This window comes from Abramis brama, assembly GCF_963993115.1.
Source record: "Abramis brama genome assembly, chromosome: 5".
In the NCBI taxonomy this organism is placed as follows: Eukaryota; Metazoa; Chordata; class Actinopteri; order Cypriniformes; family Leuciscidae; genus Abramis; species Abramis brama.
The window spans coordinates 36,731,300-36,753,850 of NC_139967.1; the positions used below are offsets into that span (position 1 = coordinate 36,731,300).

Genomic DNA, 22,551 nt, shown 5'->3' on the forward strand with positions numbered 1-22,551 from the left:
ATAACATCACAAGAAGTCAAACTGTAGTATAGCAAGATAATGTTCAAGAACTCTTTGGCCAGAAATATGTTCAGTAGGTCAAAAGGGGACCTCTGAATAGCTGACTTATCATCAGAAAGAGTCTATAACTTTATATAGTTTAAAAACTTTTGAGGACCCTTTGATCAGAAATAAGTTCAAAAGGTCAGATATGGACATCTATATGGCTTATGTAGCATTAGAAGGAGTCTATGAGTATGTATAGAAAGTCCATGATCGAGGACTCTTTGGCCATAAATATATTCCTTGGGTCAAATATGGACTTCTGTAAGGCTGATTTGACATCAGAAGGAGTCGATAAGTTTATAATAGTAAAAATTTTTAGGATTCTTTGGCCAAAAACATGTTCAACTGGTCAAATACGGACTACAGTCTCGCTGATATAACATCACAAGAAGTCTGTATAGTACGAGAAATATGTATAGTAAGATTAAAGTTCAAGGTCACTGTCCAGAAACATGTTCAGAAGGTCAAATATAGACATCCGTATGGCTGATTTAACATCAGAAGGAGTCTATGAGTTTCTAAGAGTAAAAAACATTTTGAGGATTCTTTGGCCAAAAATATGTTAAATCGGTCAAATATGGACTACAGTCTGGCTGATATAACATCACAAGAAGTCAAACTGTAGTATAGCAAGATAATGTTCAAGAACTCTTTGGCCAGAAATATGTTCAGTAGGTCAAAAGGGGACCTTTGTATAGCTGATTTATCATCAGAAGTAGTCTATAACTTTATATAATTGAAATTTTTTGAGGACACTTGGACCAGAAATAAGTTCAAAAGGTCAGATATGGACATCTATATGGCTTATGAAGCATTAGAAGGAGTCTATGTACAGAAAGTCCAAGATCGAGGACTCTTTGGCCATAAATATATTCCTTGGGTCAAATAAGGCTGATCTGACATCAGAAGGAGTCGATAACTTTATATAGTTTGAAAAATGTTCAGGACACTTTGACCAGAAATAAGTTCAAAAGGTCAGAAATGGACATCTATATGGCTTATGAAGCATCAGAAGGAGTCTATGAGTATGTATAGAAAACCCAAGATCGAGGACTCTTTGGCCAGAAATATGTTCCGTGGGTCAAATATGGACTTCTGTATGGCTGACGTAACATCAGAAAGAGTCAACGAGTATATATGAACAGATCAAGTTTCAAGTACTCTTTGGCCAGAAAAAAATTCAGTATGTCAAATATGGACTTTTGTCAGGATGATATAACATCCAAAGATATCAATCTGAATGTATAGTGTTAATCTTTTAGGACTCTTTGGCCAGAAATATGTTCAGTAGGTCAAAAGGGGACCTCTGAATAGCTGATTTATCATCAGAAAGAGTCTATAACGTTATATAGTTTAAAAACTTTTGAGGACCCTTTGATCAGAAATAAGTTCAAAAGGTCAGATATGGATATCTATGTGGCTTATGTAGCATTAGAAGGAGTCTATGAGTATGTACAGAAAGTCCAAGATCGAGGACTCTTTGGCCATAAATATATTCCTTGGGTCAAATATGGACTTCTGTAAGGCTGATTTGACATCAGAAGGAGTCGATAACTTTATATAGTTTGAATAATTTTGAGGACACTTTGACCAGAAATAAGTTCAAAAGGTCAGATATGGACATCTATATGGCTTATGAAGTATCAGAACGAGTCTATGAGTATGTATAGAAAGTCCATGATCGAGGACTCTTTGGCCATAAATATATTCCTTGGGTCAAATATGGACTTCTGTAAGGCTGATTTGACATCAGAAGGAGTCGATAAGTTTATAATAGTAAAAATTTTTAGGATTCTTTGGCCAAAAACATGTTCAACTGGTCAAATACGGACTACAGTCTCGCTGATATAACATCACAAGAAGTCTGTATAGTACGAGAAATATGTATAGTAAGATTAAAGTTCAAGGTCACTGTCCAGAAACATGTTCAGAAGGTCAAATATAGACATCCGTATGGCTGATTTAACATCAGAAGGAGTCTATGAGTTTCTAAGAGTAAAAAACATTTTGAGGATTCTTTGGCCAAAAATATGTTAAATCGGTCAAATATGGACTACAGTCTGGCTGATATAACATCACAAGAAGTCAAACTGTAGTATAGCAAGATAATGTTCAAGAACTCTTTGGCCAGAAATATGTTCAGTAGGTCAAAAGGGGACCTCTGTATAGCTGATTTATCATCAGAAGTAGTCTATAACTTTATATAATAAAAAAATTTTGAGGACACTTGGACCAGAAATAAGTTCAAAAGGTCAGATATGGACATCTATATGGCTTATGAAGCATTAGAAGGAGTCTATGTACAGAAAGTCCAAGATCGAGGACTCTTTGGCCATAAATATATTCCTTGGGTCAAATAAGGCTGATTTGACATCAGAAGGAGTCGATAACTTTATATAGTTTGAAAAATGTTCAGGACACTTTGACCAGAAATAAGTTCAAAAGGTCAGAAATGGACATCTATATGGCTTATGAAGCATCAGAAGGAGTCTATGAGTATGTATAGAAAGCCCAAGATCGAGGACTCTTTGGCCAGAAATATGTTCCGTGGGTCAAATATGGACTTCTGTATGGCTGACGTAACATCAGAAAGAGTCAACGAGTATATATGAACAGATCAAGTTTCAAGTACTCTTTGGCCAGAAAAAAATTCAGTATGTCAAATATGGACTTTTGTCAGGATGATATAACATCTAAAGATATCAATCTGAATGTATAGTGTTAATCTTTTAGGACTCTTTGGCCAGAAATATGTTCAGTAGGTCAAAAGGGGACCTCTGAATAGCTGATTTATCATCAGAAAGAGTCTATAACTTTATATAGTTTAAAAACTTTTGAGGACCCTTTGATCAGAAATAAGTTCAAAAGGTCAGATATGGATGTCTATGTGGCTTATGTAGCATTAGAAGGAGTCTATGAGTATGTATAGAAAGTCCAAGATCGAGGACTCTTTGGCCATAAATATATTCCTTGGGTCAAATATGGACTTCTGTAAGGCTGATTTGACATCAGAAGGAGTCGATAACTTTATATAGTTTGAATAATTTTGAGGACACTTTGACCAGAAATAAGTTCAAAAGGTCAGATATGGACATCTATATGGCTTATGAAGTATCAGAAGGAGTCTATGAGTATGTATAGAAAGTCCATGATTGAGGACTCTTTGGCCATAAATATATTCCTTGGGTCAAATATGGACTTCTGTAAGGCTGATTTGACATCAGAAGGAGTCGATAAGTTTATAATAGTAAACTAGAAAAATGCATTTCCGGGGGAACTGCAAAGTGTGCTTGCTCGGGTGCAGTGCACTAACGTTAGCAGGTAGTGGATAAGGGTGCGTTGAAGTTTGCTTGATCTGAGAATTTCAACAATAGTACTTTTTTCAAGATTGTGCAAAAAGGTGAAAAGTTATGTACATTAAGAGACATGTCTGCATTGTAGACTAGTGCCAATGGCATTGATTATGTGGCTTGGTTGTTGGTTTTGAAATAATTGGTTATGAATATACAGCAGAGAGTGGGAGTGTTTTGGGTGATGAAATAGTATTGAAAAGAAGTTGACAGTCTTAATTTACTGTATCCAATAAGCCAATACAAAACTCACCCAGCTGTTCTGTGGTTGAGTGTTCCCTTTGATTAGGAACAAATTTACTATCTCAAATTAAGGTCTACCTTAATTAGCGATGCTTTGATTGCTGCTGTCAAGATGGTTGTCATCACCTACACGGAAATGCTGATTTTTATAGCCTACCGTCAGTCCTCATATTGTAATTAAATGAAAAACGCTATCAGTTTCACTATTAGCTTACTCAAGCGATGCAATCGCAACAACATGGATAACGCTGTTTGGCCTTGCCTAACTTTATATGACATATGTGCCATATGCTAGAGTTACACATCCCGCTGCCATTTCAGGGCTTGAATTTTGGTGCGGGAATGTGGGGATTGCGCATAATTTAAACCATTCCCGCAAGGTTAGCTTTTATAGTGCGAAAAAAGATGTCAAAGAGAAAAGAGAAAAAAGATGTCAAACTGTCTTTTATTTTCAAATTTAATTCCTCAATCAGCGCTGGACCGGCATTTTCTGTCTTCCCCTGAGACCTGGCCGTAGACAGATCATGTTTCACGCTGTCAATGCAGTGGTCTGCATTGCGCTGATCTTATTCACACTATCGAGTGTAGGTGCAGCATTCTAACATTGAGTCATAATGAGCTGTTTGTGAAGAAATTATCCGCTTCCAAATTATGTCATTTTAATCACTAAATTGAAACATTAAAAAACAATTTGCTCTTTATGGTGTGCGAGTGATAGAGCGCGGCAGCAACGAACCAACTGATCAGCTTGCAGCGTAACAACATTGAATGCTCGGCCGAACAGCTGATCATAGCTGTACAGGGCACCTTATTATTTTTCATCTCCATAAATATATCTAGTAGTAAAGCTAATGCCAAAGAGTATAGAAGTAACAATAGGCGAAACTCCGTTGCAGTTTTGACAACAATCCCTAGAGGGCGCTGCTGTCACGCTGTCGCCATTTTGGACTGAACCAACGGCTTTACCGTTAGCACAACTACCGTATACAGCATTAACATTATGTCTGGAAATAATTGGAAACAAAGAAAACAGTGTTCTGCCATCAACTGCAACAACTACCAGTGTACAACCAATCAACTAGCATTTCATAGATTCCCCAAAGATCCAGAGAGGTAAAGTAGAAAAGGTTTTTATTAACGTTAAAGTGAGCTAATGTCAACGATAACAGGTGCTGTAACGGTAATGTAAGCTATCCCTTAACCACTGCGGTCATTTGGTCGAAATTGAGTCAAGACTCGAAATGGGCTTTTTAAATCGCATATTTTCAGAGATATATGAACACCTAACCTGACCGCTTTATTAATTCATTGTTATCACTAAATTAACCCTGTCACCCCCCGCCTGCATAAACATGAAAAACATTTTTTTCCGCATAAACATGAAAATCACTATCCAGACTTAAATGGTTGTAATTCAAGAATGCTTTGGAATATAGACCTATGGTTGGTCTTGTTTTAAAGAAGACATTTGCCAGATTATTGTTGAAGTGAAATAAATTTTGAAAGTGAAACAGAAAAAAGTTATATAAGTTTGAGTTTATTAAAATGTACAAATTTAAAAATATAATTATTTATATTTTATATAATATATATATATATTACAAAATATATATTTTACTCTATAACTGCAAAAAAATGAAAGCAACAAATCTGAACAAGTTGTGTTCCACATTTTAGGTTGATATCTCAAAAAATGAGCTCACACGCACACGCAAGGTCTCTCGCTCCCTCACCCTTTCTGCCGTGTGCTCTACACGGTTTGGAGCTGCGCGCTCTTGCTCGCTCGCTCTAGATTCCGGGAGATTTTAGCTAATTTGCGGCATCAGGGAGCCGCTATCAATATGCGGGAGACTCCCGGAACTTCCGGGAGACTTGGGATGTCTGCTATAGAGATATTAAAAACTAGAAACTACTATTTAGTTCCCTTAACCGCTTTTGATTTGGAACCGGTATCGTTCAATCCTATGCCAGCTGTGTTGCATTCAGTCCAAGATGGCGGAGCTGCAGCTCTGCGCATGGGTGCGTTTGTTGCAATGGAACGTTCTATTGAGTTTCGCCTCTTGGTACTTTTATACTCTTTGCTAATGCAAGGGCTAGAAATCAATTAATCTTTTGCTGATACTTCCTTGTCATCATGGAGAGCGCAGTTCATGGTTGCATAGCAACGACAGGCGCGCTTGCGGAATACCCTGTGAAGTCCACATACGGTCAAATGGAACACACCTCTAGAGCGACGTTGTTGATTGTTTGAGCATGTGACTGCGCGTTTCTCCTTGTTTTCTATTGTTATGCGCAGCATATTTCCCGCGCGCAATTCAGGTCCTGCATTTATTAAGATAAACCTAGTAAAAACGAATGCAGTCTATACACTGACTTGGCAGCTCTGTGAAATGTAATACAACAGTGCCACCTACTGTCTAAATGCATAAGTGTGAGGTGAAAATCTTTTGCATAAGTAAATGGGTTTGTCAATTAGCCTGAAATAAAAAATAAAATAAAAAATCAGATCTTGTGCATCCTCAAATTGGAGTCCCGAGTTCATGTACAAAGTTTGGTTTTGATACGTGACAGAGTTCCTGAGATATGGACGACTTCCTGTTTTGCGACTACGCCGCCGATTTCGTTTGGCTGTGACGGGCAAACGCTTCCGAAAATCAAAAATCCTTCTAGTAACTTTTGTGAGGCTTGGTCCAAGGATCATGTACGTCCAGTTTCGTGAAGTTCGGACCAAATTTGTGACCTGTGAAAATTTAGTTTCGCTTTCTGTTCAATCCAATATTGCGGACGAACGACATGGACTCGTGATGTCATCTTCTCCGGAGGAACTGCAAAGTGTGCTTGCTCGGGTGCAGTGCACTAACGTTAGCAGGTAGTGGATATATGCGAGATGCGAGAAAAAATGCGAGAATGCGAGAAAAAAGAACTGTCTTTTATTTTCAAATTTAATTCCTCAATCAGCGCTGGACCGGCATTTTCTGTCTTCCGCTGAGCCCTGGCTGTAGACAGATCATATGTTTCACGCTGTCAATGCAGTGGTCTGCGTTGCGCTGATCTTATTCACACTATCGAGTGTAGGTGCAGCATTTTAACATTGAGTCATAATGAGCTGTTTGTGAAGAAATTATCCTCTTGCAAATTATGTAATTTTAATCACGAAATTGAAACTGAAATTTTAATTGAAATTAAAAAACAATTTGCTCTTTATGGTGTGCGAGTGATAGAGCGCGGCAGCAACGAACCATCAGCTTGCAGCGTAACAACATTGAATGCTCGGCCGAACAGCTGATCATAGCTGTACAGGGCGCCTTATTATTTTTCATCTCCATAAATAGATCTAGTAGTAAAGCTAATGCAAGGGCTAGAAATCTATTAATCTTTTGCTGATACTTCCTTAGCTGTGTCTGAAACCGCTCACTCGTTCACTCATTCACTAATCCCTACATAGTGAATGGCAGTTGAGTGCACTACATCAGCAAAGAATTCGGACGCTGACATAATTATCACGCGCCAAAGAGCTCAGACAATTTGTCATAAACATTACCTACCCATCTTTAATATTTCCTTTTTTTGGCTGTATGAATTGTATGTAACAATTGCATGTATGTATTTTTCACGTTTATTGCATTATTTGATTTTTAAAAAAAGATAATAAAAACACTTGCTTGTCATATTTATTTACTTTTTACATTTATATGTGAAAATAAAAGAGAACAAAACACTACACAGCACATTTGTTTATTCAAATATAGATATAACGGTATATATAAATAAATAACCAGGCGTCTGGTCTTATAAATGATTGTTTTCTAACTCGCGTGCACCTGGTGACATTTTTGTTTATTTTTCATTCGCGCTCTATCGCCTTATCGTGTTGGATTGTGGGAAATAGTGTCTCAGCAAGTGTACATCGTATGTACACTCGAATTCAGAGAGGATTGTGGGTAAAAGTAGTGAAGAATGTAGGGAATGATGTCGTTCACTCAGAATTCGGACACCACTACAAAATGGCCGACACCCTAAATAGTGCACTATATAGTGGATAGGGAGCGATTTCAGACACAGCTCTTGTCATCATGGAGAGCGCAGTTCATGGTTGCATAGCAACGACAGACGCCACAGGAGAACAAGCGCTTGTGGAAAGGAGACAGCGGCGCGCTTGCGCTTTCCACTTGTTTTTACACATCTAATTCGACAGGGTCCATATGCAGTGTTCACTGCTCCCCTACTCCCTAAGCACGGTATATCAGTTGAAGTGGACTTCACTGACAATAACCGCTCATTTGAAACGCCCTGCAAACGTCATCAAAGAAATTCAACGACGGGGTCGTGCAGATTATGATATAACATAAATATATATAGGACTACATTCATATTTACATTTTTATTATTATATTATATATTTACAATTATATTGCACTATTTTACAACTACCTAAAATAAAATCACTTTACTTCACAAACTAGCTAAGCTGGCTGCATTCACTGAGGTAAATTATAATCATCAAAAATAGTATATGTAATATTCACAACAATAACCGTTAAAAATACTGTCATTTGTATAACAATGGCGAAATGTATGAATACTTACACACATACGTAAACTCCTCCATCGTTAGTTATGACCGTTCTGACTGGTGATGACGTGGTGCGCGAAATGACAGTTGGGTGATCATCTCTCTCCACTTCCTGTGAAGTGATGTATCGATGTTCCCTTATTCCCTATGCCGTGCGCAGTGCCCTTCGAACTGAACATGTTCGCTCCCTTCGGATTAGAATCTAACTTAAGATGGCGGAATACCCTGTGAAGTCCACTTCGCAGTCCACTTACGGTCAAATGGAACGCACTGTTTGAGCATGTGACTGCGCGTTTCTCCTTGTTTTCTATTGTTATGCGCAGCATATTTCCCGTGCGCACAAACACAGCCACAGACAATGAATTGTTTGTTCGGTTAGCGAAGAAGAGCATGATGTATTTTGTATAAAGTGTTTTTTTTTTGTTTGTTATTAACTGCTTTGAGAACTGGAAATGCACAATTCATGCATACAAATCTGTATATATTAATAAATGAAGATAATTAAATTAGACCAATGCAAAAAACGAAATTCATGCCTGCATTTATTAAGACAAACCTAGTAAAAACGAATGCAGTATATACACTGACTTGGCAGCTCTGTGAAATGTAATACAACAGTGCCACCTACTGTCTAAATGCATTAACATTAAAAGTGTGAGGTGAAACTCTTGCATAGACATAGGTAAATGGGTTTGTCTATTAGCCAGAAAAAAAAACAAACAAAAAACAAAAAAAACAGATCTTGTGCTTCCTCACATTGGAGTCCCGAGTTCATGTACAAAGTTTGGTTTCGATACGTGACAGAGTTCCTGAGATATGGACGACTTCCTGTTTGGCGACTACGCCGATGATTTCGTTTGGCTGTGACGGGCAAACGCTTCCGAAAATCAAAAATCCTTCTAGTAACTTTTGTGAGGCTTAGTCCAAGGATCATGGACGTCTAGTTTCGTGAAGTTCGGACCAAATTTGTGACCTGTGAAACTTTAGATTCGCTTTCTGTTCAATCCAATATGGCGGACAAACGACATGGACTCGTGATGTCATCTTCGCGAGCAACTTACACCGGTACTGACCGGACGTTTTAAAGTTGGAACGGTGTCTCTGTCTCAAAGGGCCTAGGCGCAGGAGCTGGCCAAATAGCTGGGGGGGGGGGTTGCCAAATAATGAAAAATTTTGTAAGGTTTTTTTTTTATTTTTTATCTTGTACATCCTCACATTGGAGTCTCGAGTTAATGTACAAAGTTTGGTTTCGATACGTGACAGCGTTCCTGAAATATGAACTACTTCCTGTTTTGGCGACTACGCCGCTGATTTCGTTTGGCTGTGACGGGCAAACGCTTCCGAAAATCAAAAATCCTTCTAGTAACTTTTGTGAGGCTTGGTCCAAGGATCATGGACGTCTAGTTTCGTGAAGTTCGGACCAAATTTGTGACCTGTGAAACTTTAGTTTCGCTTTCTGTTCAATCCACTATGGCGGACAAACGACATGGACTCGTGATGTCATCTTCGCGAGCAACTTACACCGGTACTGACCGTACGTTTTAAAGTTGGAACGGTGTCTCTGTCTCAAAGGGCCTAGGCGCAGGAGCTGGCCAAAATTTTTCTCCCGGGAATAATAATAATAATAATAAGAAGAAAACTTAAGAAGAACAATAAGTGTGCTGCTTTCAGCAAGCACACTTAATAAGAAGAAAACTTAAGAAGAACAATAAGTGTGCTGCTTGCTCGGGTGCAGTGCACTAATGTAGCAGGTAGTGGATAGATGCGAGATGCGAGAAAAAATGCGAGAATGCGAGATGCGAGAAAAAAGATGTCAAACTGTCTTTTATTTTCGAATTTAATTCCTCAATCAGCGCTGGACCGGCATTTTCTGTCTTCCGCTGAGCCCTGGCTGTAGACAGATCATATGTTTCACGCTGTCAATGCAGTGGTCTGCGTTGCGCTGATCTTATTCACACTATCGAGTCTAACATTGAGTCATAATGAGCTGTTTGTGAAGAAATTATCCACTTCCAAATTATGTAATTTTAATCACGAAATTGAAACATTAAAAAACAATTTGCTCTTTATGGTGTGCGAGTGATAGAGTGTGGCAGCAACGAACCAACTGATCAGCTCGCAGCGTAAACATTGAATGCTCGGCCGAACAGCTGATCATAGCTGTACAGGGCGCCTTATTATTTTTCATCTCCATAAATATATCTAGAAGTAAAGCTAATGCAAGGGCTAGAAATCAATTAATCTTTTGCTGATACTTCCTTGTCATCATGGAGAGCGCAGTTCATGGTTGCATAGCAACGACAGACGCCACGGGACAGCAAGCGCTTGTGGAAAGGAGAGAGTGGTGCGCTCACGCTTTCCACTTGTTTTTACTACATACCTGTCAAGTATCCCGTTTTGGCCGGGAAAGTCCCGTGTTTTACTCTTCTTTCCCGCCGTCCTCCCATATTAGTATTTTCCCGTAAATCTCCCGGTTTTTAACCTGCGTTATTAAAAAATAATAATAGGCTACCCCGGGCCGGGCGGAGTAAAAAAAACAAAAAAAAAACCATTCCTAATCTGAGTCTGTCAGTAGCCTCGTGATAACTGCCACCTGCAGTAGCCTACTACAGGTACTGTAGGTGGCAGTTGTCATGAGGTTAGTGTGTGAGGTCAGATGATGAGTGACAACCCTTATGGTACGTTCACACGGGTCGTCAGCGTCAACGCTTGACGAAAGGCGTGGCTGAAGTTTGGCACTGACGCCATGGTCATAGCAGCGTCAGCCAATGAAATTAGACAGGAACTCAACAACAAGCTTCATTGTCATTCAATGGTCATAAAGGACCGGGTGATTGCCCACCGCAATAATTAGTTTTTCCTCCATTTTAAAATGTATCCTCAGTTTGCTGCTCTTGAACAGGATGAACGTGATTGGCTGCCGCCTGGCTACTGTATTTGCATAGAGTGATCTGATTGGCTGACGCTTCCGTCGGCGGCGCTTCACTGGCGTTGCTCGCGGCAGAAGTTGAAAAATTCTCAACTTCTGCCGCGAGCAACGCCAGTGAAGCGCCGCCGACGGATCCACAATTCTTTTCGGCAACGCTTGACGTCACCCATTCAAAGTCAATGGGAAGCGTTGACGCTGACGCCCCGTGTGAACGTACCGTTACAGTCTATCTATGGTGACAACGCGGGAAAAAAACAGAAAAAAAAACAAAAACAGAGACGGATGATGGACGCTACTACAGAGACGGAAGGCACGCATAGTATTTGTAGTGTTCTCTGTACCTATTGTCCTGTGCATTGTTCATAATAAAGTTCGTTAAAAAAAGAAGAAAAAAAAAAACGGAATTGGGCACTCCTGCCAAAAAAACAAAACCCTCATGTAAATACCGCGAATGCAAAGTCTGCAACAAATTTGTACAATAACTCACTAAAAGAGTAAAGAAAAGTTATGTGAAATGAAAAGAAAAACTGTAAAAGAAACAGAAAAAAACTGCTCGCGATGGGCGCCGGAAAATTTCCCTTATTTTCAAATCCAAAACTTGACAGGTATGCTTATTAATGACTTACAACTGAACGTTATTATAAAGTGTTACCGATTTTTGATGACGTATTGTTGACAACTTTACAATCTCCACTAGCTATTCTTTTCACAGTAGGCTGCATCAATGACCGGAACAGGGAACACTTCCCTGTAGCCTACCCAGAGCCAGATTAACGCAAAGGCAAACTAGGCACGTGCCTAGGGCCCGATTGGCGGGATGGGGCCCAGACAGAGGGACAAAAAAAAAAAAAGTACAAATGTCCTATCTACAATTTATTTCAATATTTATTAATTAACTAAAAATAGTGACGATGTTTATCTTAACCATAGACTGTTACATTACTGCAGTTAAACCAATTAATGTGTCCGTTACAAAGCGGGTGCCGGCTTCTGAAAGTATGTGTAACGAACGCATCATCAGGTGCTGCGAGGCAAAAGCCTAATAAGCACACAAAGAAGCACAGCTCATAATGCAGGTGTGTGAGTTGTCGTCATCTATTTTGGGGTGATTGCAATGTATTCTAAATATAAACTTGTACTGTAGATCAGCGTCATTTCTGGAAAAATCATTCACCGCTTTATTACGAGTTTAAAAGAGCGCGAGCGTCATTAACGTGCCCAGACGCGACGCTTTGAATTTGGGCGTACAATGAATAACATCGCGTCCGGAGCTGACTAGTAAAAAAGCTACAAAATTAAAAGACAAGACGTTTGTACTCTAAGTTAAAAAGCCAACACACTACAACATTTTTAAATGTTTCAAATAAAGGATCTCATATCTATGGGTCTATCTTCTAAATTCTGCTGCTGATTAGATTATACCCTGACATTACGCCAATAATATCAGTTTATATATTTTTTTCTGCTCAGTAGCGATCGTGTCTTTCTCTTCCACTTGATTTGTGTATAGCATATTTAAGGTAGCAATGCAAATTCAATATAAAGCACTTATGCTCATCTACTGAAGTGGGATTCTGGAACTGTGAATAAATTGAATAAAACAGCAAAATAACAACAATAACATCTTCATTAAACAAAAAAGAGATTACCTTAGATAAAGTTTGATTAATATGTACATACAGTAGGCTACCGGTAAAAGTCTGGACCCATTACTATTTTTAATGTTTTTGAAAGAAGTTTATTATTATGCTCTACAAGCCTGCATTTATTTGATCAAAAATACAGAAAAAAACAGGAATATTCAGAAAGGATGTTAAATAAATAAAAAGTGATAGTGAAGACTTTTTTAAAACAACTTTTTAATAATCAAAAATCCTGAAAAAAGTATCACAGGTTATAAAATAAATATTAAGCACCATTTCTAACATTTGATAATAAATCAGAATATTATAAAGTTTTCTGAAGGATCACGTGACACTAAATTCAGCTTTGCATCACAGAAATATAAAGTATAGTAAAATAGAAAACCATTATTTAAAAATTTAATAATATTTCACTATATTATTTTTCTGTATTTTTGATCAAATAAATCCAGGCTTGATGAGCATAAGAGACTTCTTTCAAAAACATTAAAAATAGTAATGTGTCCAAACTTATGCACTGTGTAAGTAAAAATATACTGCTTTTAAAATTAAATGTTGTATAAATAAAAAGGTTAGGAATCATTTTTGTTTCAAGTGTTTTTTTTATTGGGGGTGGGGGGGCCTCCAACATGAATTTTGCCTAGGGCCTCCTAATGTCTAGAACCGGCCCTGCCTGTACCCAATGTACTTGCTATATGATAAGAAGAATGGCTTCTATGCTAATATTACCCTCTGTTTATCCTGAGGTTACCATAGTCAGGCATATCCTGTCCGCATCCATATCAGATACCATATCATATCATGACCACAACGCAGTCCTGAATGTCAGCAGAGATACTGTCAATTAGACAATCCCATGTGAAGGCCTCGTCGACATGACAGCCATCTGCACAGATCCCCAGCGCAGACATATGACCTGCTTTGTCTCCATACTGACATGATAAATCTGATCTTCAAGCAAAAGGAACTGGATAAAATATTTAAATGCTACCGATCCACAATCTGATATCTGACTTGTTATGCAGCCTAAATCATAATCACACAGTGTTCGTTCATTGGCCTGAGGAGAACTGGCCCTCTGACTAAGCCTGGTTTCTCGCAAAGTTTTTTCTCCACTCTGTCACCTGATGTTTGGGTTTGGGTTCCTTGCCACTGTCGCCTCTGGCTTAATTAGTCTGGGACACTTTAGTATTCAACAATATTATTGGTTTGACTGAACTGACACTATTGGATGAGAGTTTTCTTTATAGATTAAATTAACTAATTTAATAATCGATGATCTTTACAACGGAACTGAATCAACACTGAACTGACTTCAGATGAACAGTGATTATTTTCTTTGAGAGCTGCAGTATAGCCGAAATTAAGTGTTTGCATCAATGAATTATTGTTATCACTGTAAAGCTGCTTTGAAACAATGACTTGACATTACCCATGATGCTGTACAGAATATTACACTAATCAGAAAGTCTAAAAAGGAATGCGTGCCAAAATAGCTCTTTAGCTCTGCCCTCTCCCATTTTTGTATATATATGCAAACTTTGCAATAAACTTAAAATGCTTTGTTTTTACATAATCAACATTTGTAAAAGAGTTTTATATTTCTACATATTTTTTAATTCAGTTATGTTGTTCGCAATGCGTCATGAGATTGTAGTTCTTTCCATTAGTAGCCATGAAGTACACAGTATTGAACCTTTATCTTTTTCTCCGATTCTCAGTTTTTTGTTTTTTTTGTTTTTTTCAAATCAAAGTTTGTAGTGTTGTGATTCACCTCGTAGCTGATTGGCTTGGTTCATGGGTTGTGGCTTTAATGAAGATTTTTTAAAAATCTCTTTGGAAAAATTAATGAAAAAAATAAATAATACTTTTCCGAACCAGTGTCGCTGTAAAAGTTGGTGGACACTGTTGCAGTCTATATAAGGACTTTGGGTTCTCATAATGTAGGACAAACCAGTGCACACACAAATGTTGGGTTTCCATGTTTTATGGGGTCTTTTTTATAGACATAAGGATTTTTATACTATACAAACAGTATATTCTTTACCCAAACCCTACCACTAAACACAACCCTCACATTTAAAAAAACACACACACAAAAAAACACCATTTAGTATGATTTATAAGTTGTTTTCCTCATGGAGACCAACATGTCCCCACAAGGTGAAAAATTACTGTTATTACAATCTTTGTGGGGACATTTTGTTTACCAGGACCAATCCCCCCCATATATATATATATTTTTTTTCCTTTTTTGTATGTTTAGTTTAACCTCTATAATAAAAAGGAGCTGTAGAAAATACAATTTTTTTTCACAGTTTAAGAATTACAACATTTTATTGCATAAAATGTATTTGGCATCAATTAGTAAAGTATTTTGAGTGTACAGTAGTATCTAAAAGCACAATTTAAATGCTTCATTTATTAACTTAATTCATTTCCACGAATGTTTGGTTCAAATAAAAAAATGGCACACTGCTATAAATGCTATAAATGAAGCTAAAGTACTATACAAAAAAGAATACATTGGCATCTAAGAAAACTACTTTGGTCCAAACCAGCAAAGAAGTGGAAAATCCATCAGTCAAACATCGGGATTTTGGTCATTTTTGTAAGGTCAGAGAAATACAGAGAAAATTGGCAATGATGGTTATTTTTGGGACTTGATGGGACTTCGTTGTATCGAGCAGCGAGGTGAAAGTACAGGGTTGACCTTTCCTCATACCATTAGATGCAGCACTCTCACCAGGGGCATCTGCTGTTGTTTAGTCAACATTGGCTGTAGTAAAACTATCTTCACCAGCAGATGGCAGCACTGGGCTGTCTTGGTCATCAGTTGAAAATGTTTTGAAAAAGCCCCTCTGAAAAATCCAGCAGCACAAATTATTATTATTATTATTAATATTATTATTTACAAATAATAGTAAATTAAAAACAACAGATCCACAGGACACAAATATCAACAGTTAAAGGTGAAGTGTAATTTCTGTGGCATAAGCATTGCAAAATATAATTCCATTTATCCATTTAAATATAAAATATAATTCCATTTCAATCCGCCCCATTTACCATTTACATTATCTTGACCCAGTTTATTGTTCACTGACTAGTATTAGTATGCTATTCATGGGGTTTCATCTCATCTCCCACAAAAATAGAAACATTGAGCCCCCCAGGCACCAACAAAATATTGACAATGGTCTGCTCAGATCCATCAATATTTTTCTAGCTCAACCTATCGTGAGGGTTTGGTGCATGTCTACTGTAGCAGGATGAACTAGAAGGGCCATGGCTGTTGCGTTACATGGGAAAAGAAAGACCTTAATTTGCTTGTTCAATGTGTTTGGTTAGGGTTAAGAGACAAGCTCAGCAGGACACTGGCCCTCCAGGACTGGAGTTAAAGAGCCCTGTCTTACAGTTTTGAAAATTAATATTCAGTATTTTAGGATAAAAAAATTACACTTCAAGCTTCAACTGTATTATGTGTTATAAGCACTGACTTTATACAGCAGCACAAAGATGATCGCCATAGCAATGAGTCCAAGGATGACGGACAGAGAGGCAATAAACACTGTGAGAGCCTGAGATGGGACCTCCAGCTCTGTCACAATCTGTAGAACACAGAGAAACAGAGAAGATGAAAAATTACTCCAACAAGGTCAAATATACCCTCCCAGAAGTTGATGTGGTATCACTTTCTATGAAGCCCATGTTAATAATGAATTATATATCCATACTTATTTATATGCAAGTATTACTGTTTTATAAATATATTTATAAACGCGCATTAAGACCTATAATGCATTATAAGAACAGCACAAATTACAGCACAAAACCAGCACAAATTACATTTATATTATTTTTTATAATTACTTATAAATCAATGTATAATACTGGTGTTCAATGCATGCGCGTTGTAAAAGCAAATGCAAGATCTTATAGGTATTAATTACTCCGTCGTATGGTTACATGAATGTATTTATAAAGATGCAACCAGCGCTGCTATAAAGTTATTACATTATAATTACAATACATTTTTTGTAATTCAGATTTATTTCTGTCAAATAAGTGGATATATTGTTATGTTCTTATAAATACTTATTGTAAGTGATAATACAGTTACTAACCTTTATTAATAAAGTGCTTTAAATAAAGTGAAAACATAGGATGCAATTTTCCTCAAGCAAATGTTAAGAAGTCATGAAGATGTGCTCATTATACATTTTAAGTGGTTTATTTGTAAATATAACTAATGAATATTAGTCCTGTAATAAAAAAGAAAGAAAATTTAAATATATATATATATATATATATATTTAAATATTACATACTAGAAAAACACTGCAACAATATTTTTAAAGTATAATTCCAAACTGCTATAAGCAATACCATGCATATGTTTGAGGATATATAGATTTTAACAATTCAAAATTACCATTCATGACCTCTAATGCAAACATTAGTCATTAAAGACATAATTGATTAACTAATTGGTACAGCAAACAAGTGTCTCTGAAACTATTTTATCTTTGATCATTTATAAATCAATTTATAATGGATTTTGAGCATGCTTTGAAAAAGCAAATGCATGACTTTTAAATAATTATTAAAAATAATATAAATGTAACTATAACTATAACTGTTCTTATAATGCAGTATAGGTCTTAATGAGTTTTTATAAATATATTTATAGAATAGTAATACTTACTTATAAATAAGTATAAATGGGGCTATAATTCATTATAAGCATGGCCTTCATAGAAAGAGGAACTGATGATGTTTTATTTTTCTTACAAAGAGCTGATGAGAGTCATCTGGGGGATATTGGATGTACCTCTCAGTGTCAAATGAGAGAAACCCCCAGCTTATGATCCTAACCTGCAAACCAGACACCTGAAAAACAAGACTAGAAGTCAAAGACACTCACCCAACAATATTATTGATTTGATTGCATCGACACTAGCTGGACATCACTGTTTTTCTGCAGAACTGCTTTATAGATGAAATTAACTAATTTAATAACTGATGATCTTTATAACGGAACTGAATCAACACTGAACTGACTTTAGTTGAACAATGACACTATTATCTTTCAGAGCTGCTGTACATGCAGCTGCAATGAACTGTTTGCATCATTGAATTATTGTTATCACTGTAAATCTGCTTGAAATAATCTGTATTGTTTCAATATAAAGGTGACTTGACTTAAAGGCGGTATATACATAAAGATGACGACTTGACTTGACCCTAAAATGTAAAAAGAAGAGGCTACAGGAAAAAAGGGTTGGTAAGGGATGCACCGATACCCCTTTTCCTGATCACATTATGAAATAAATGTCTTTCTCCAAAACAGTTATTGGCACCCCTAGACTCTTTTATAAGTAAATTATCTCTGAAGTATATTCCCATTAATATTTATAGTTTTTAGCACACCAGGGTGACTAGGAACATGAAATTGTCTAGCTATGACTTCTTGTTTCACAGGTGTACAAATATGAGGAAACACAAATGCCAAATTCCCTTAATCATCCATGACAATGAGTAAAACAAAAGAATGTAGTTCTGATGTGCAGCAAAAGATTGTGGAGATTCACAAAATAGTGTAGCGACAATGAGAAGGAACCAACCACCAACTAATCTTCTTCCAGAAAATTAATTCAACTTTTCCACTTCCTGCCGAACAAAGAGGAAGATTTGGTCAGGACTTCGTATCCTCATCAATCTTGTCATGGGGTCCAGGCATCACCGGTCTGACTAATTAAAAGAGCCCCCAGCACTAACGAAATAACTGGTCAATGCTAGCTTTGTTGCCGAAATACTGACTGGTTAAGAGAAAGACAGAGACCAAGGTCCCACACAGAGTCCTCACATACCAGGGTCAAATCACCAACGTAGAGCCATAAGTCACCCATCCCGGCGCCAGAGAGTCTGCAAAAGACCCTTCTAATGGCCAAAACTAACGGAATAACTTGTCAATGTGAGGGGGTTTTAAAAGACGGATCGGTCCAGAGATGTTGCTGAACCCCACAAACATTCCTGACCCCTCCTCCTTAAGGACCTCTGAATGACCAAACCAATTCTCTTCTCTTCAAACCAGAGAACTGAGATTTTACCTAACTATACATAAAATCATTTAATAACAATTTTCAATGGACTTATAAACATCATACATCATTCTATGTGTTTCTACGATATATGTGTCCATTTAATATGCTTTAAATCCCATGTAAGTCATTTAATGGTTATAACTGTTAGATGTTTGAATGAAAGTGTGTTGTGTTTCATATCAGTAGGATCGTATGCTCGTGATTCAAAAGATGGCTTGATTGAAATCTGTGTAAAATGTTTCGTATTCTTATAATAGTAATGAGGTCTAAACTGTGGCCTCTGTACTCTCTGCTAGAGCTTGGAAAGTAAGGAGATCCCAGATAATGCATGATTTACGATGAGACAAACAAAGCCAGTGTCTAATTGGTCCGATCTCTTCAGGAGGGGGGACAAACTTTGAGTTTAAAATCTTAGACCCGAAACAAAGTTCCCACTCTCTCTCTGTGCTGCTCTATCTCTGGGTTCTCTGGGTTCACCCTCAAGAAACGCTCTGCTATCACTCTCAAGAGAGATGGGCAGAAAAAGATGAAGATCTAAATCAGACTAGTAACCATGTAACAAACGCGCAGACGAAGGAACCCAAATTAAGATCAGAAGAACGGGTTCAACAGTTTTATTCAAGCCATCTTACTACTCTCGTCTAAATTTTCTTTTCTTTTCTAAGTTTTCCTTTATTTTCCATTGTGAGTCTCGGTTCTAAGTTAAGTTTTGCGGCAAGATTTCGATCCACGTTTCTTCTGCAAAGCCAGCTTCAAACAAAGACCTTCATCCATCCGCCTGCAGCTCCAGCACACCACGTGACTGAACGCCACAGACATTTATCCAAGCACGAGGAGACCAGCCGACAAACGAACGAGGAAAAACACCCTTTGTACCCAACCAAAAGGGAACCCTCAAGAGGAACGCAAGCGAGCAAGTACCTCCAGACTTTTAAGCTGAACTGGTGTATATAAATTTAATAACCTGTCTAAGAAACGGCCAGGGTTAAATTAATGATTGATGGTTCGTTCAGGTCATGTCTTGAGTGCATATAGAAATTCGGAATTTTCTTCCTCTTACCCTTAAACTCATACTTTCCAAACTCATTCTTTCTTTATTTCTTTATTTCTTTCTTTCTGTAACTTGTATGAATGCGTGTGTCTGCGTGTGCGTTTGTGTTAGATATTAGCTTTATGTGTTAGTATATAATCAATAAAGTATTGTTTGTATTTGAAAAGACATTGCTTGTGTATGTGCTTTCGAATTTATTGTCTTGAACTTCGATCTAAGTTACCTTGCTAACTATAGTGTTTCACTATAGTTTGGATATTTATATCCGTTGCAGAGTTGATAGTTACAGCCAGTTCAAATGAACCGCGAACGAGTCATTTGCTCGGTTGTAATAAGTGACTCTTTCGAATTCCCTATAAATTAATTAATAATTCCTTTGAGCTAAATTGTAATCACTACAAATTACAAATATCTTGCAATAGAAAGAGGCTGTAAAAAGCTAAAGCATTGCAAATTCCCATTTCCACCATCAGGGAAATAGTTAAGAAGTTATAGTCAACTAAAGATGTAACGAATCTGCCTGGAATATGGACATGTGTCTATATTGCCATAGTGCACGAGGAGGAAAGTTTGTACAATTTATATTGTAATTATATTCAGTTGTCAAACACTGTCAGAAATAGGGGTACAGTAGGAGTCCATTCCCCCAAGGTACAATCTACACTAACGTACCCCATAGGGCTTATTATTGGACCTCAAGGTACATATATGTACCTTTTTGAGGGTCAAAAAGCATTAAAATGTACATATATGAACCGTTTCTTTTAAAGGTTAAGGTACAATATTGTACCCTTGAGGGTACAGCCAGTGACAAGCCATTGTACCCCTAAAGGTACAATTATGTACTTTATTTTCTGAGAGTAAAGGGTATATGTTTAGCTCATGCAAAGTTACTTACAATGTTATATGCAACATTGTATGCAAGTTAAATGTATTATATGTATGTATTGTCCCTGTAATCTACATAAAATTTGATTTAGAATTTTACATTTCTATGCCTTAAAGTCACCTTGCTAAATGTAATATTACCTTTGCACATAAAAACTGTGGCACTATTTCATTCCAGCAGTTTCATTGTATATTAGGCCTTTTGAGGAATCAGATATTCACAGGTATCTCAAGATAATGTTAACTGCTAAACTTTGCAGGAGAGTTGGTCTTCAGGAGCAGGGTTGTAGACCTTTTTGTTAATGTACCAACATATCAGAGTTGGTTTATATAACTAGTATAAATCATATTTATATATATTTATTCCTTTGTTGTATGTTTATATGCAGGGCTGTAGTACTCGAGTCCGGTCTTGGACTCAAGTCCGGACTCGAGACGGTTTTTCTATGGTCTCGAACTTGTCTCGGACTCGCTGGTATTTGGACTCTGACTTGTCTGGGTCTCAGCCACTGGTCTTGCCAAATATGGCTTTTGGTCCCGACCGAGTCCAGGTGTCTTTATTATGTTCCCAGTAAGCACATACGTCGCCACGATGTATGTGTGCTTACTGGGAACATAATAATATTGGAGGGAAAGTGAAACACTGGCCACCTAATAACTAGTGATGGGCATTTCGGCTCTTTTTCGTGAGCCGGCTCGTTTGACTCAGCTCACTGAAAAGAACCGGCTCTTTTGACTCACATACGGCTCTTTAAAAAATAAATGTTTTAACTTGCTGAAAGTCCACCGCTAGTGCAACGTGAATATTCACATTTTTAATTGTCCATAACAACCCGAAAACTTGCCTGCTTGCTTTGCAGATCTAATTAATGGGCAAAGTTTTCCGTTTTTCTTTTTTTCTTACCTTCTTTTTATTTTATTCTATTTTTTAATATGGATGTTATTGAGCTTGATTGAGCTCGCTGAAGACATCTGAACATTGCCCGATGTAATTTCTGAGTCATATCACTACATAATCTGCCTCTCTTTTAAATGCCTATTCCACGAGTGGTAGGCTACAATGAATGGCTGTTTTAAAATATAGCTAATATCGAAACAAAATAACTCCTCCAATAGTAGCCTACTGACAGCTGGGCTCATAGCTTGCAGGTTTGCTTAATGGCAAACTTTTTTCATTTGATTGGTTCAACCGCCACCCACCAGAATTTAATTAAAATACTGTATTATTTTTCGTCACGTCATCTGCCCGATCCGCAGTTTATCCGCATCTCTGTGTGTGAGTTGGCTCGGCCCTCCCTCATGTAGTTTAATTGGTTGACATTGCGTGTATGATTGACAGGAACAGAATGTGAGGCTGATCAGACAGTCGAAACGAATGTGTGTGCGCCTTTAGGCCTATATATATATATATATTCTTTTTTTTTTTTGTTCTTTGAATTAGTCAATTGTTTTAAATAAAATTAAAATCATTAATTATTTCATTATTACATAATGATTTAATTTCTATAGGCTAATAGAATTAATAATTTCTATTGGTAATAGTAGTGGGTTGCAGTTTGTATATTATCAGTTCTAACACTGCTATTATGAGGTATCACCATATGTCATTTGTAACAGGAGAGGCTTCCTTTCCGCCTCCTCTAGGTCACCAGAGGGAGCTCTCACCAGAATATTGACTGTTGCTATTCGGACTACAAATCCCATAGGCCCTCATACCTGGGA

At 37.3% G+C, this 22,551-nt stretch overlaps 1 protein-coding gene across 4 annotated transcripts in view; it reads right to left on the reverse strand.

Annotated features, from left to right (window-relative positions):
• Nucleotides 1–14,754: 14,754 nt before the first annotated feature.
• The window catches only part of LOC311082458 (integrin alpha-X-like), a 176,126-nt gene continuing 168,329 nt past the window's right edge, over nucleotides 14,755–22,551 (reverse strand). For all 4 annotated transcript variants that reach the window (XM_084113304.1, XM_084113305.1, XM_084113303.1 and 1 more), the window contains 3 exons: nucleotides 17,578–17,676; nucleotides 16,284–16,394; nucleotides 14,755–15,644 (listed from right to left, as the gene is read on the reverse strand). In XM_084113304.1, coding sequence (XP_083969430.1) covers nucleotides 15,549–15,644; nucleotides 16,284–16,394; nucleotides 17,578–17,676 — 306 coding nt within the window. In that variant the 3' untranslated portion in view covers nucleotides 14,755–15,548. The remainder of the gene's footprint in view (nucleotides 15,645–16,283; nucleotides 16,395–17,577; nucleotides 17,677–22,551) is intronic.